The sequence below is a fragment of the Lithobates pipiens genome, unplaced genomic scaffold, assembly GCF_037356315.1.
Source record: "Lithobates pipiens isolate NorthernLeopardFrog02 unplaced genomic scaffold, aLitPip1_a1.2 Scaffold_1, whole genome shotgun sequence".
NCBI lineage: Eukaryota > Metazoa > Chordata > Amphibia > Anura > Ranidae > Lithobates > Lithobates pipiens.
Window position 1 is genome coordinate 220,481,199 of NW_027507685.1, and position 15,430 is coordinate 220,496,628.

General features: G+C 43.9%; 2 protein-coding genes across 2 annotated transcripts in view; one reads left to right on the forward strand and one right to left on the reverse strand.

Moving 5' to 3' along the window:
* LOC143983383 (regulator of G-protein signaling 3-like) overlaps positions 1 to 15,430 on the forward strand; it is a 257,050-nt gene that overhangs the window by 52,585 nt on the left and 189,035 nt on the right. The gene's annotated exons all lie outside the window — the stretch shown is intronic.
* The window catches only part of LTB (lymphotoxin beta), a 79,376-nt gene that overhangs the window by 29,215 nt on the left and 34,731 nt on the right, over positions 1 to 15,430 (reverse strand). Inside the window, exon 2 of the mRNA XM_077483048.1 lies at positions 9,865 to 9,976. Within this exon, the coding sequence (XP_077339174.1) occupies positions 9,865 to 9,948 (84 nt within the window). The 5' untranslated portion in view covers positions 9,949 to 9,976. The remainder of the gene's footprint in view (positions 1 to 9,864; positions 9,977 to 15,430) is intronic.

Sequence of the window (15,430 nt, forward strand, 5' to 3'; positions counted from 1 at the left end):
AATAGACGTAGTCCCGGCAAAGGAGATCCGCGCTGTAGCCGTCATTCGGCTATAGCGCGGGTCTCAAGTGGTTAAAGGGGGCGTAAATACAAGACATTTTGTATAATTTCTTGCTCCCAACTTTGTGGGAACAGTTTCGGTATAGCCCCATCCTGTTCCAACATGGCTGCGCACCAGTGCACAAAGCAAAGTCCATGAAGACATTGATGACACACATTGGGGTGGAGGAACTCGACTGGCCTGCAGTATACAATATAGTGTATAGCAGATCTGGTATCTATCAAATCGTGATTCTACTCTACTCTGCTAAATATTATCCTGGCTGTTGGATTGTGAAACCTGCTGAGCATAATAAAATATTCTCCAGCATAGCTACAGCACACTTTCAGCAGAGGTCCAAATATCATGTTTGTGCTATGGTTCAGATCCTTCACATCACAGTGCCCTCTTTACATCACAGTCCCCGTTCACATTACACCCCCCCCCCCCCCTCCGCACCTTTACATCAGTGTTCACAGTCCTCCCCCCCACTTCACATTACAGCCCTAACCTTTACATTGCAGTTCCCCTGCTTACATCAGTGTGCTCAATCCCCCCTCAACTCACCCCCCCCCCATTATACATCCCAGTCCCCCCTCCCTTTTTACATCAGTGTCCTCAGCCCCCTGCCTTCACATCACACAATCCCTTCATATCACAGCCCCCATTTACATCACAGTCCCCCCCTTTCACATCACAGTCCCCCCTTTCACATCACAGTCACTCCCTGCACCCTTACATCACAGTCCTCCCTTTACATCAGTATCCTAAAGGGATGTCCATCCCTTTATGACTACAGTGTACCCATCTTCTGATGGCTCCTTCCAGCAGAATAATGCCACAAAGCTCAAATCATCTCACCACTGGTTTCTTGAACATGGCAATGAGACCTCTGTACTCCAATGGTCTCCACACTCACCAGATCTCATCCAATAGAGCATCATGGATGTGCAGCCGACAAATCTGCAGCAACTATGTGATGCCATCATGTCAATATGGAGCAAAATCTCTGAGGAACGTTTCCAACACCTTGTTGAATCTATGCCACAAAGAGTTAAGGCAGTTCTGAAGGCAAAAGGAGACCCGGTACTAGCAAGGTCTACCTAATAAAGTGGCTGGTGAGTGTATTTACCTGACCAAAGGGAATAAATTATTGAAGTTGACATTATCCATTGTATCGTGGTAATGGTTACAATCAGTGCTATCAATACATTTACTCTGACATCAGACCTTGTTGGTTTTACAGGCCTATTTCACAGAAAATACTACCGTCACTTCACGCCATGGGGTGTATTATACCAATATTTCTTTCTCTTCCATCCTTTCTCAGCTAGCTAGGATATATCTGCCCTCCACAAGACCAGTATAAATATTGATTACTTGCTTTTCCTGGATCTTTATTTGTCTCAATAATCTTAATAACCTTCACTTCCATCTCTGCACATTTTTCAGCTTCTCTTCCCACTTGGCTTATCAGTTCAATGAAACTTTTATCAGTGTGACATTCTGTAAGTGATGCTAATGCACAGAGTAGTACATAAGCTCCTACATAATTGATGCACAGCAAGTACACTTGTAAAGGTTAACCCGTCCATGGCTGCATGTTTGAACAAATTGTAAGCAATCTGCTGCCCGTCAGTAAATGCAGAACCTCAAGATGCTTACTATTTTGCAGGGCATGGCCTGGTTGGAACAGTAAAGACTGCTTACAAGATCAGTTCATACATTGTTAATAAATTGGTCCTCAAGCAACAGCTAATCAAAGCTTCCTCCTTGCTGTATCTCTAGCTCAGGGGTCTTCAAACTGTGGCCCACTGGCCCGTTGCAAGATTTTATCTGGCCCTTTGAGGACTTTTTGATGGGGACTGAGGACTTTGATGGGGACTTTGATGGAAGGGGACTCCAATGTAAGGTGGACTTTGATGGGGATTGTGATGTAAGGGGGAACTCTGATGCAAGGGGGACTCCAATGTAAAGTGGACTTTGATAGGGACCCTGATATAAGGGGGGCTTTGATGAGCTTGAGTTTATTAGGAATCTCTTTTCTTTTATTTAACAGATTTTTTTTTTATATTGTTTTAAAATAAATCCTGCTGATTACAAAAAAACTCAAGTTGATTCATTCATTTATTAAAAAAAGTTTTATCTCACAATACTTCGAACATTAGTAAAATATACAATGTGGCCCTTGTACTAAAATATTTGGAGACCTTTGCTCTAGCTCAGGGGTCTCCAAACTTTATAAACCAAGGGCCAATTTACTATCTCTCAAAACTTAGGGGGGCTGAACTGTGGCCAGTGGGAGAAGGAAATGTCCTGGCATCAGTGGGATTTAACAATGCCCCATCATTGGTGTCAGTGGGAGAAACAGTGCCCCATCATTGGTATCAGTAGTAGGAATAGTGTCCCATCATTGGTATCAATGGGAGGAATGGTACTCCATCATTGATGTCAGTGGGAGGAATAGTGTCCCATCATTGGTATCAATGGGAGGAATGGTACTCCATCATTAATGTCAGTAGTAGGAATAGTGTCCCATCATTGGTATCAATGGGAGGAATGGTACTCCATCATTGATGTCAGTGGGAGAATAGTGATCCATCATTGTTCTCAGTGGGTGGAATAGTGCCCCATTGTTGGTGTCAGTGGGAGGAGTAGTGCCTTATCATTGGTGTCAGTGGGAGGAATAGTGCCTTATCATTATTGTTAGTGGAAAGAATAGTGCCCCATTGTCGGTGTCAGTGGGAGGAATAGTGCCTCATCATTGGTATCAGTAGAAGGAATAGTGTCCCGTCATTGGTGTCAGTGGGAGGAATAATGCCCCATAATTGGTGTCAGTGGAAAGAATAGTGCCCCATTGGCAGTGTCATTTGGAGGAATAGTGTCCCATCATTGTTGTCAATGGGTAGGAATAGTGCCCCATTCATTGGTATCAATGGGAGGAATGGTGCTCCATCATTGGTATTAGTGGGAGGAATAGAGCCCCATCATTGGTATCAGTGGGGAAATAGTGATCCATCAGTGGTGTCAGTGGGACAAATAGTGCCTCATCATTGGTGTCAGTTGGAGGAATAGTGCCTTATTATTAGTGTCCCATTGTTGGTGTCGGTGGCAGAAACTTTGCCCCACTGTTACTGATGGTGGAGGGAATAATGCCCCAAGGGCTGGGTAAAAGAAAGCAAAGGGCTGCATCTGGCCCCTGGGCCACAGTTTGGAGACCACCGCTCTAGCAGAACCCTGCAAGCTAACACTAGTACTGGAGCACTGATATGGTGGAAGGTACGGCTACTGTCTAAGAGTGGAAAGGTTTCTTTACAATAAGAGCTGTGAAAATGTGAAATAATCTTCCGGAGCTAGTTGGCACAACAAATTGCTTCAAGGCTAAATGAGTTTATAAATGCACAAAATATAACTGGCTAATAATATTTACAAGATATCCCACATTACTATTCCATACCAGAACCTGTCCTCTGGGCATTAGAGGATATATAAACCTGGAACATATAGTCAATGCAAACAAGTTGTTGACCTTTTCATTTCTTCAGCAATTCTCGCTGCCCAATCTTTATTTATTCAGATATTCAGCCAGAATTTGATTCAAGTCAGATCATGGTGCCATCGTCCCCTCTGGAGGTCACAATGTGAGACCCTGATATGCTTAAATCTATAGCCTCGTACACACAATCGGATTTTCCGCAGACAAAACCTCAGACTTTTGTCTGAAGGCGTGTGCCTGGATTTTGTCTTGCATACAAATGGCAAGGAATTGTCGGCCAACAAAGCTTTTCACTTCGTGCTTTTCAATTTGTTTCTGAACAGCTGTTCATCAACCAGACATGTTGCGGAATCGGAGGAGATAACGTGTTATTTATTATTGCCCTTGGACTTATTGCTTTGACCCAAGTCCAGTCCAGGAACAGGAGGAGGAGGATTTCTTGGACCAAAAATTGGTTGCTTTATTAATTGTGACCAATTATGTCATATGCCTTTGCTGCGGGGGCGCCAGGAGAATAATCCAGATGATTTTTGGAATTATCTCAGGATGACGGAGCCCTGCTTTCACCAACTCTTGCCATTGTTGACCCCCTATGTTAAGAAGCAGGACACATGCATGGGGCTTTTATTTTATTTTTTGGTTGAATAATAATGATTTGATTTGTTATTTTATATATTTTTGAATGAATAGAATGTACTTTGTGGTTAAGTTCTATTGGCATGTCTAATTTTATTTGTTTTCTTTTTTTAAATAAAAAATTGTGTAGAAAAATACTTGGCTATGTGTTTTACTTCAAATGACAGTTTGGGAGTAGGCAGTTTCATAAAAAAAAATACAATGTAAAATTGGCAAGGGACACCAACATAGTTGTATATTTGATCTTAAAAACTACTGGATAATGGTGTTGTGGTAACTTGCCCAAAAAAAAGCATAATAATATTATTCTTGATATCACTAGAAAAAATAGCGTTTGAAAATGTGTTTTCAATAACTCCATCAGTATCACCAGCAAAGCAGCTTCATTATTATCCCATTAAAGAAGAAGAGAATTGTGCGCTGCATTTGGAGATTTCATAATTTGCTACGTCACGCATGCTAATTCTCCGTTACGAACGCAAGATTACAAGACCGACCACTTCTGCCTCGTCCTTGCTTCCGAGCATGCGTGTTTGGACTTTTGTCTGATGGACTTGTGTACACACGCATCAGAAAATCCGACAATTTGTAAATCTTTAATAAAAAGAATTTCCAAAAATACACGTAGAAAAAAGAGCACTGTAGATTGTTGATCCAGGTAGGATCTGCTTCCCTTTGAGCACCAGAAATCATTTTTTTCCTGTTAGACCAAATTGAATCATGCTTGAAAGCATTGTCTATCTATATAACCATGCATCAACAGACTCGTAGGCTATACCTGAACATCACATTTGAAAGTTCTCATATGACTCTCTATGGCGGGGTTTCTCATCCAGGGTTCTATGGAACCCTGGGATTCCTCCAGAGGTTGATTCTTCCTTTTGTTTCTAACGTGCAGCAAGTACTAAAAGCAATTAAAGGAGGGCAGTTTTCCTACAGATCAACTGTGTAAGAGTGTCCTTCTCCCACTTACCATTAATATTAGAGGTCTTTTTCCCATTGGGCTACCAATGTATTGGACCACTGCACCAACTACCAATAAAATAATGTACTTTTCCACTGTAAGGGACACTACAGTTTTCACCAATGGTGTTTCTTTTCTGGCCATATTTATTATTTGTTCCATTTCATAACTGTTACTGAAACATTTTTTTCTTATAGAGCAGAGGAGTGAGCTTTGGGCGTAAAATATGCTAAATACACTACTTTCTTTATTTTTGCATATATTATTTTATTCTTAAAACTTTATTTCTTTATTGAGATATTTATTTTGTTTACAAAATACATCAAAATCAAGCATCCCCTCAGCCCCCCTCCCCCCTCCCATCGCCTTATCAGATAAGAATATAACAAAAACAACAAAAATCGTTCATATCTTGGGTGGCCTAAGAGGGGATTGGTATCATGGGGTCCATCCTATATGATGTTCTATTTAATCTAGATTCCTACTCTATCACACTTCCCTCTCACCCCCATTCTCCCACACTTCCATCCTCTTCATTTGCCCTCTTACTTTAATTCCTATTGGGTAATTTTTCATCGTATTTTTCCACACTATTATTCTTCACATATCAATCCCTCTGGCTTCCCATCAAGGTTTCCACATCTTTTCATATTTCTTTAAAGTCCCTTGTTTTATATATAATGCTTTCTCTTTAAGAATTACCACATTCATGATATTTATCCATTCTCTACCGGACGGAGGCGACACCGACAACCATCTTAGGGCAATCAGTTTCCTTGCCTGAAATAGGCATCTCAGAACTGCCATCTGGCTGCTTCCCGGGTTTCCAACTCCTTCAACTAATCCCAGGAGACAACACTTTGCCTCCATCCAGGTGGAGGTTCCAAACACCCGATCAATGGTTCCTGTCACCTCCGTCCAGTAGCGGATCAACTTCGGGGATCTTCAAAACATGTGAATCATGTCTCCTTCTATGTCCCCGCACCGGGGGCAGCTTGCGTTCGGCCGTCGGCCAAATTGAAAAAGTTTACGAGGAGTATAATAGGTTCTATATAATAAGAACAGATGTGACATCCTCTGAGAGGGAGAGAGTGATACCAACGGAGCCAGTTCAAGATTTCTATTCCATTGTATTTCGGAGATATCTCCCACATCTTTTTCCCACTTCCTCTTATACATAGGGGTCTCTATCCCTCCCATTTTCCCCTTGTTTATATGTGGCTATATTTTCGAAATTAAACCTTTCCCTGTTTTTGCATTAATAATTTTTTGAAGAACTGGGATTGTGCTCCATTCTAAAGTTTTTTTGTATATATTATTAAATTTTTTAGTTATTGACCATGTGAGCTAGGGATGTAATAGTTTTGCAAGGCTTCCTTGAGATATGAAAATGATTTCAAGGGTTCCTCTGTATTTAAAAGTTTGAGAACGGTGATCATGCTCACTTGCTGGTGATCATGCTCACTTGCTGGTGATCATGCTCACTTGCTGGTGGCTGCAGACAAGCTGGACCTACTGTTAGGTATTTGTCAGCTTTCAGCATGAACCTGGCTTAAACAGCTCAACACTTGGCTGACTCAACTGCCCAGTGGGGCATTTCGGTAAGGTTTGAGTTGTTTAGGGTAGCCCCAAGGGACTATAAGGAGTGTGTCTATAAGAAGGTGGAGGCACTTGTTGTCACTGAAGTTTTTTCTCTCCAGCTGTTTTTGGGGAGACATTTGTGTATGGGCAGTCTTATTAGTGATAGGGCAGCGCGTGAAGGCTACAGCATTGCTTGGATAAGTGGAAGGAGTAGATTAAATAGCTTTGGTTCTTTTCAGAGCTAGCATCAGATACTGAATGTAAAATGCATGCATGGCCTGGCCATACACTAGTAGATTTTTTAACAAATGTTTTTTCTAAAATTTGTAAATACATTTGTATGAAAATTCTCAGAACATCTGATGACTTGGGTTTTTTGGTTTGAAAGTACTTCAAAATTTGATTTGCTTTTAACATTATATTTTATGTAATCGGGTAATTTTTTTGCTGTCTGTGTCCTTCTGAGGAGATTTCTCCTCTCTCAATGTCTAATAAACACAACAGGAAATGAGAAGAAATTTCTCCAAAGTGTACAAAATTTTAATTTTAAAGTGTAGCTCCATCCAAAAAGGGAAGTTCTACTTGTTTGCACCCCCTACCTCCACTGCCACATTTGGCACTTTTTTTTTGGGGGGGGGGGGTGCTGTACTCACTTCCAGCTCAGTTCACTGATGCAATCTGAGCCAGAAATTCACCCCCCCCCCCCCTCCTTCCCCCATGTTCTTTTGGCACACATCACGGGTCCCAGAAGACTATGGGACAATTCACAGGGCACAGCACCACTCACGCATGTGCAGTGGGAAACCAGCTGTGAAGGCTTCACTTCCTGTTTCCTTTACTGTAGATTATGGCACCTGCACCCAAAGCCGATTGAAGAATCGGCTCGGTGAGGACATCACTGGATCCCTCAACAGGTGAGTGTCCTTATATTAAAAGTCAGTAGCTACAGTATTTGTAGCTGCTGACTTTACATTTTTTTTGGGGAGCCTGGAGCTTCTCTTAAAATAGTTGTCAAAGGAACACTAGAGAATTTTCCCTTACTTCTTACTCTGTTGACTACTCAAAATGTTTGTGTTTCCCCACACTTGTTTCTGTGACAATGGCCACCAGGTCAAGAGGGCAAAATCTCCCTAGCGGAGGCATATGCTATAATACCAAAAGTATTGGGATGCTTGCCTTTGCACGCACATGTACGTTAATGGCATCCTAGGCTTAGTCTGTAGATCTGTGGACCTTGCTTTGTGCATTGGTCCAAATCATTAGGTGGAGAGGGATTATGGTGTGGGGCTGTTTTTCATTGGTTGGGCTTGGCCCCTTAGTTCCAGTGAAGGGTTCTCTTAAGGCATCAGCATACCAAGATATTTTGGACAATTTCTTGCTCTCACCTTTGTGGGAACAATTTGGGGATGTGCCCTTCCTGTTCCAACATGACTGCGCACCAGTGCACAATGCAAAGTCCATACAGACAAGGATGAGCGAGTTTGGGGTGGTGGAACTTGACTGGTCTGCACAGAATCCTGACCTCAACCCAATAGAACACCTTTGGGATGAATTAGAGTGGAGACTGAAAGCCAGGCCCTTTCATCCAACATAGTGCCTGACCTCAAAATTGCGCTTCTGGAAGAATGGTCAAACACTCCCACAGACAAACTTCTAATGCTGCATACACACGACCAGACTTTTCGGCAGAAAAGGTCAGACGGAATCATTTCATCGGATAATCTGATCGTGTGTGGGCTTCATCTGACTTTTTTTTTATTCTGACGGACCTAGATATAGAACATGTTTTAAATATTTCCAATGGAATCAATTCCTATCAGAAAAAACGTTCGTCTGTATGCTATTCCGATGGACAAAAAACGACGCAAGGGCAGCTATCAGCTACTAGCTATTGAACTTCCTTTTTCTAGTCCCGTTGTACGCTATTGTGTTCTAAACGAACGGACTTTGGTGTGATCGTGTGTAGGCAAGTCCGTTTCAGCAAAACTCAGTTGGAAAGACCTTCAGTTTATTCTGATGGAAAAAACGGTTGTGTGTACGCGGCATAAACCTTGTGGACAGCCTTCCCAGAAGAGTTGAAGCTGTTATAGCTGCAAAGGGTGGACCAACTCAATATTGACCCCTACGGACTAAGACTGGGATATCATTAAAGTTCATGTGCATGTAAAGGCAGGCGTCCCAATACTGTTGGTAATATAGTGTAGATAGCAATTAAAACTTAACAAATGGTCTCCACCAGCCTTTCCCAACCTTTTCAACACAGAGGAACCCTTGAAATAGTTCTCCAGTCTCGGGGGAACCTCTGCTAAAAATTATAAATCTACAACTCATGATACATTAGTGTGATGGTCAGTGGGAAGAATGGTCCTTACACTTGGGGTCACTGGGAAGAATTACCTCCTTACAGATAGCTAAAAAGATCAATGGTGTGAGTGGGAACTTATCTGAGAGGCAGAAATTGCCCAATGCTGAAGGAACCCCTAGCAACCTCTGGAGGAACCCTGGTTGAGAATCACTGGTCCACACTATCTAAACTAAAAAAATGCCTTTAACTACACTTTAAGAAAAGTAGATAAGCTGAAAATTCTTTCCAAATTAATAATTGAAAAATGTGGCAAAAACTTGGCTTTACTGAGACTGCAAAATGGGAATCCATTCACTCGCCCTCCCTCAAACCATTTTCTGCTTAAGCCCCCAACATTACAACGAGGCGAAAGAATTCATCCTTTTCTTACAGGGAGTGGGAGATTTTTCTGTATGTTATAATAAGCAAGTTTATGACGCAGAGCAATAAGAATTTTATGATACATTTGGTTTGGCAAAAACTAAAAATAGCAACGAAAATTAGCAGAGGCACATTTTTTCAAACCAATGGCCATTCTTGGTAGTCAGGAACAGTTGGCAGCTCTGGCGTAATCTACAGTACGGCAGGCATCACTGAACATGTCCTCAGAAAAGGACTATATCAGTGCTGTACAAATACAAGTAATAAATATGATTTGGCCACATCCTGTTTTGCAAGCTAGCATGCCTTGCTGCACAGCGTAACCAGCTGAACGGGCAAACAGACAGATAATATCTCCCATTATTGTTAGTGACGATACTGTGCCAGTGAGCCCTGTGGGTTAACCCGTGAATGCCTACTCACCTTTGGTTTGGCTCCAGTGCCAAGGTCGCATACCGTCAAGACGGCCAAGAGAACAGATAGGAGTCGCAGCCAGCTTCCTGCCATCACTTGGGTTTTCTTTGCTTATTGGCATCTGTAAAAAAATACTATGAAGCGGTCTTATAGAGAGAGGAAGGGGATGTCCCCACCACAGTTTCCTTTGTACTACCTGTTCAAAGGGGATGACGTGATGTTGAAAAGGGGACCTCCCTTCAAGGTTGGGGAAATTACCATAAAAGGATTTGGGACATAACTTAAAAATTGTAAAAAAGTAAAACCACAATAAAATGGAAAATTATAACAAATACTTACCGTAATTTTCCTTTCCTGATAGGCTTCATGGCAGCATACGTGTGGGTAGCCCCGCCTCCATAATTACCCAATGGGACCCAACTCCCATAAATATTTGCTCCTGGCTACTATCCGTGTTCCGTAACTAGCCTACTCCAGACATTTGGGAGGGAACTCCTGCTGCCATGGAGCCTATCAGGAAAGGAAAATGACGGTAAGTATTTGATATAAATTTTCCGTTTTCCTGAAAGGCTCCATGGCAGCATACATGTGGGAAATAACTCACCAAACACACCCGGGTGGGCAAAATGTCGAGCAAAGAACAAAAGTTTATTTAGCATTGTCAACTGACAAAACTTGCAAACTGAAATTAACAGAAGACAGAGCAGCTGGCTCTACACAATAATGAGAAACAAAAGTATTAATGGAAGACCAAGAGGCCGCTCTGCAAATAACTTCAGGCGCAACATGTCGAGAAGCTGCCCACGATGTTGAGATACTCCGTGTTGAATGAGCCGTTAGTGCCTCAGGAGGAGCCAAGCCATTTGCTCTGTATGCCCTCTGGATGATCTGAATGATCCAGGCAGAGATAGATCTGGCCGAAGCTCGCAATCCTTTATTCTTGCCATGAGGGAAAACAAAAAGGAATTTTGTTTACCTAAAAGGAGCCGTGACATCCAAATATTGTTTTAGTGCGTGTCCTACGTCCAGAGGATGAACATCCTGACTATCCGAAGTTTTGAAAGTAGGAAGCACAATTTCCTGATTCTCATGGAAGACAGAGGTTACTTTGGGATTCGATCCCAACATGGGAATCAATACTGCCCTATCTGGAAAAAAGGTCAGAAAAGGTTCCTCCGAACCTAGATTCCTAATCTCTGAAACTCTCTTGGCTGAGGTTATAGCTACCAAGAAGATGGTCTTGAGAGCAAGATCCGTTACGGACAGAGGCTCTCTAGGATCCTTTCCAAGGTTCGAAAGAAAGTCCAGCACTAAAGGGAGGTCCCATTTAGGAAACCTTGGTTTTCTTTGGGGTCTGAGCCTGATAGCTCCCTTGAAGAATTGCTGTACCAGTGCATGATTCACCCATGAAATACCCGTAAAAGCTGAAATAGCCGACACTTGGACTCTCAATGAACTGATAGCCAAAGGTAAATCAAGGCCTGTTTGGAGAAAGCTCAGTATATCTTGTACTGTTGGAGAACTACAAGAATTTTCTCTGGAGGACATATGGGCTGAAAACTTGGACCATATGCGCTCATATACTCTGTTAGTACTCTCCAGTCTGGAATTGAGAAGGGTTGGAATAGCTTCTTCTGGACAACCAAGAGCTTCTAGCCTTTCCCTCTCAAAAACCATACCCTGAGGTGTAGACATGATGGGCATGGATGTAACATTGTGCTTTGAGATAGTAAATCCGGCCTGAGAGGCAGGGGAACCAGCTCTTGATAACTGAGGAGCAGCAGTAGAGGGAACCAAGGCCTGTTGGGCCAGAATGGAATCACTGCAAGGATCTCTACCTTCTCTGTCCTGAGCCTCCGAAGGAACTGCAGGATCACCGGAACTGGAGGGAAGGCATAAACTATCTGAAACTTCCAATGCTCTGTGAGGGCATCTATCCCATATGCCTGAGGATCCCTGAACCTTGAGTAATATTTGGGTAGCTTCCGATTGCACGGAAAGCGAACAGGTCGATCTCCGGAGACAATCCTAATGTCAGAAGCCATTCGAATACTTCCCTGTGGAGGGACCATTCGTTGTTGTCCATCTCGACACACGATAGGAAGTCCACCTGAACATTCTGCATCCCTGGGATGTAGACTGCAGAAAGGTTGGACAAATTCCTCTGAGCCCAGTTCATTATCGGCTCCACCTCCTGTAACAGAGACCAGCTGTGAGTTCCCCCTTGCTTCCTTACATAAGCCACCGCGGTTGTGTTGTCCAACCTTAGCATTACCAAGGAATTCGCTATCAGATGGTGGAATGACAGAAGCGCCTGGAAGGCCGCCCACAACTCCAGAACATTGGAGACAACTCTTTGTGATGGAAATGTCCACCTGCCCTGAGCGACATCTGAAAGGCAGTGAGCGCCCCATCCTCGGTTGCTGGCATCTGATGTTACCGTGACCCATGAGATGGGAATGATCGAATGGTGGTTGCGCAGGTTCTTCCCCAGCAGCCACCAAAGAAGAGACGTCCTCATGGCTGGAGTGAGAAATATACGCTGTGTCTGGCTGGATAAGTCCCACTGTTGTAGAAACCCTTTCTGAAAGGGACGTGTGTGCCACTGGGCCCACTTTACCATGGGAATGGTGGCTGACATTGTGCCAATCACCTTCAGACATTGGAGAGCCGAAAGATGGGATGACGCAAGGGCTGCGTGAATCCTGTCTCGTATGACTCCAACTTTCTCTTCTGGAAGGGAGATGGTACCTTCCACCGTGTTGAACTGTGCCCCTAGAAAGACGAGAGACTGAGTTGGATCTAGGCGACTCTTTTCTAGGTTCAGAAGCCACCCGAACTCTTGCAGGGTGGAGATAACTAGATCTTTGTGCTCCAAGAGCTGCTCTCTGTTCTGAGATAGCAGAAGTAGGTCGTCGAGATGGAGACGAACGCCTTTGACTCTGAGAAGGTCCACAACTGCCAAAAGAACTTTGGAGAAGACCCGTGGGGACTTTGTTAACCCAAAGGGAAGACATGTAAACTGTAGATGTTGATTGCCTACCGCAAAGCGGAGGTATTGTTGAAACTCCTTTGCCACGGGCACATGGAAGTATGCATCCTTCAAGTCGATTGATATCATCCAGTCCCCCAGATGCACTGACTGCTGGATGGTAAGCAGGGATTCCATCTTGAATTTCTCTTTGCAAATGAAGGAATTGAGATGGGTCAAATCTATTACCGGCCTCCATGTGCCGTTTTTCTTTCGAACCATAAACAGAGGGGAATACATGCCCTCTCCACGTTCTTCTTCTGGAACGGATACGGCTGCGCCTTGATCCAGTAAAGAGCTCACGTAGGTCAATAGGACTTGTTTCTTCTCTTCTGTTTCTGGAAGAGTTGTGGGAATGAATCTTAACCTTGGGGTGTTGACAAAACCCCACTTGTGACCTGAAGAAACTGTTTTTACTGTCCAAAAATCCCGAATTGAGGCCGCACAAATATGCCTGAAGTGGAGAAGACGAGCCCCCACCTGACAAGCTTGAGCGGGCCCAATTTCAAAAGGATTTAGCGGAATCCTGCTTGCCGGACAAACCCCCTTTTGAGGTATTTTTAAAAGAAGACTGCCTGGACTTCCATGACCTTGAGAATTCTCGACCAGGTCTATAGCTACGTGCCTCCCTTGCACGATCAGGGCCCTGTCTCCTTGGAAATGGACGCTTTTGATTCTGAAGACGTCTGTCCTGGGGAAGAAACCCAGATTTCCCACCTGTAGCCCAGGATATGGCAGTATCCAGCTTATTACCAAACAAAGATGTCCCCTCAAAAGGAATATGGCACCAGGCCTGTTTGGATGCTGGATCTGCCAGCCATGGACGGAGCCATAACGCACGGTGTGCTGAGACAGCTGCTAACATATCCCGAGATATCATGCGAATAACATCAATAGATGCTTCACCCAAAAAGGCAGACGCCATTCTGATTTCTTGGATAGGGGAGTCTTTGGCTGTTTCGATAGAAATACTCCTCAGGAATTCTTCCACATTATCAGCCCAGGATACCGCTGCCATTGCAAGCACTGGTTTGCAAGCCATTCCAGAAGTCAGGTAGATCCCTTTCAGGTCTGAGTCGATCCGCCATTCTAAAGAATCTTTAAAAGATACCGGATCCGAAAGGAAAGGAAAATATTGTCACTCCTTATTGAGTTGTTTAAAGAATTTTCTCTGCTTTGGTGGGGAAGTAATAGGGTCTTCCCACTTCAGAGTTTCTCTCACTGCTTTAACCAATGAAGGAACCAGTCCATAGTCAAATCCTAAACCAGGATCCTCCAAGTCAGATTCACTGTCTGAGATAGGAGCAGAGAGGCGACTTGGTTGAGAGGATTCCCATGTCTCCTTCAATGGGTTCTCTCCAGTTGGAGGGACCAACAAATCCGATGGGGATTCACACGACTGTAGCGCATCCCTCTCCTGCAGAGACTCCTTCACAACCCGTCTTACTATCGACTCCAAACGCTGGTCTGCACCATCCCTCTCATCTGCAGCTTTGGAGAAGCATAGGGATTTGTCTAATGAACAGGCATCCTGCACCCCCAGCATGATTTTTCCGGATGCCTGCTGGAGAGAGCAGCAGGGGGGTGAGAATAATTCTTGTCACGCCGTTCAGACCTTGACCTATGCTGGCGAGACCTTGAGGAGGATTTATGGCGGTGTGATCTTGATGATCCACTGCGTCTAGAGGCATTATGCTGTGGATCAGACCCAGAAGGGCTGTAAAAACAAACAGACAGAAAGAGAAAAGACACACAGTCAATCCTACCTATGCAAAACTCCCTCCATTATAAAAACATAAATACTAGCAACCTACCTAAAATGAGCGGGCTGGCCACTAGGAGGCAGTAAGGCGTCCATATCCCAAACAAACCAACAGACCAAAGAAGTACTGCAAACCAAAGAGAAATAAAAATACATTATTTTTTATTTTTTTAAATGAAGAGTAAGCATTTCCCTAGCCTAAGGGACATGCTCTTACCTTAAACCGCCGAACTGTCAGCCCCGGGAAGTCGCTGCGTCCTCTGCAAACATTCCCAGGGTTCTGACAGCTTCCAAAGATTTTAAAAGTGGCGCCCGTGACGTCATTGCCAACGTCAGACGCGAGGCGCTCGCGCGCATGCGCGGGAACCAAGCCTCGGTTTCACACCGGGTTCGCACATGCGCAGAACGCCTGTGTAACCCGGAAATAGGAGAGAGAGGTTTGCTGGAACGCGGAAGCGCCCACAAACAGCATAGAGGAGACCATTTAGACAAACAAAAAGAGCAAATACACAAATACATTGCTGCATGGATACACAAGAGGCTCACCACTCCCCGAACAATCACCTGGCCGAACGGACTGGAACACACACGCCGCACCTCCAAGCAGATAATGGTCACCCATAGCAATGGGACACAGACCGTGCACACTTCAGGTAGGAAAATCCTTTCTTCAGCGCTACTCTGCAAATACACTCCATACCCTGCTTAACAGTCAGGGCCTATCGAAGGAAAAACTCTCAATCAGCCAATCGATCGTCGTGAAGTTTTGTTTCCGGGAAAGA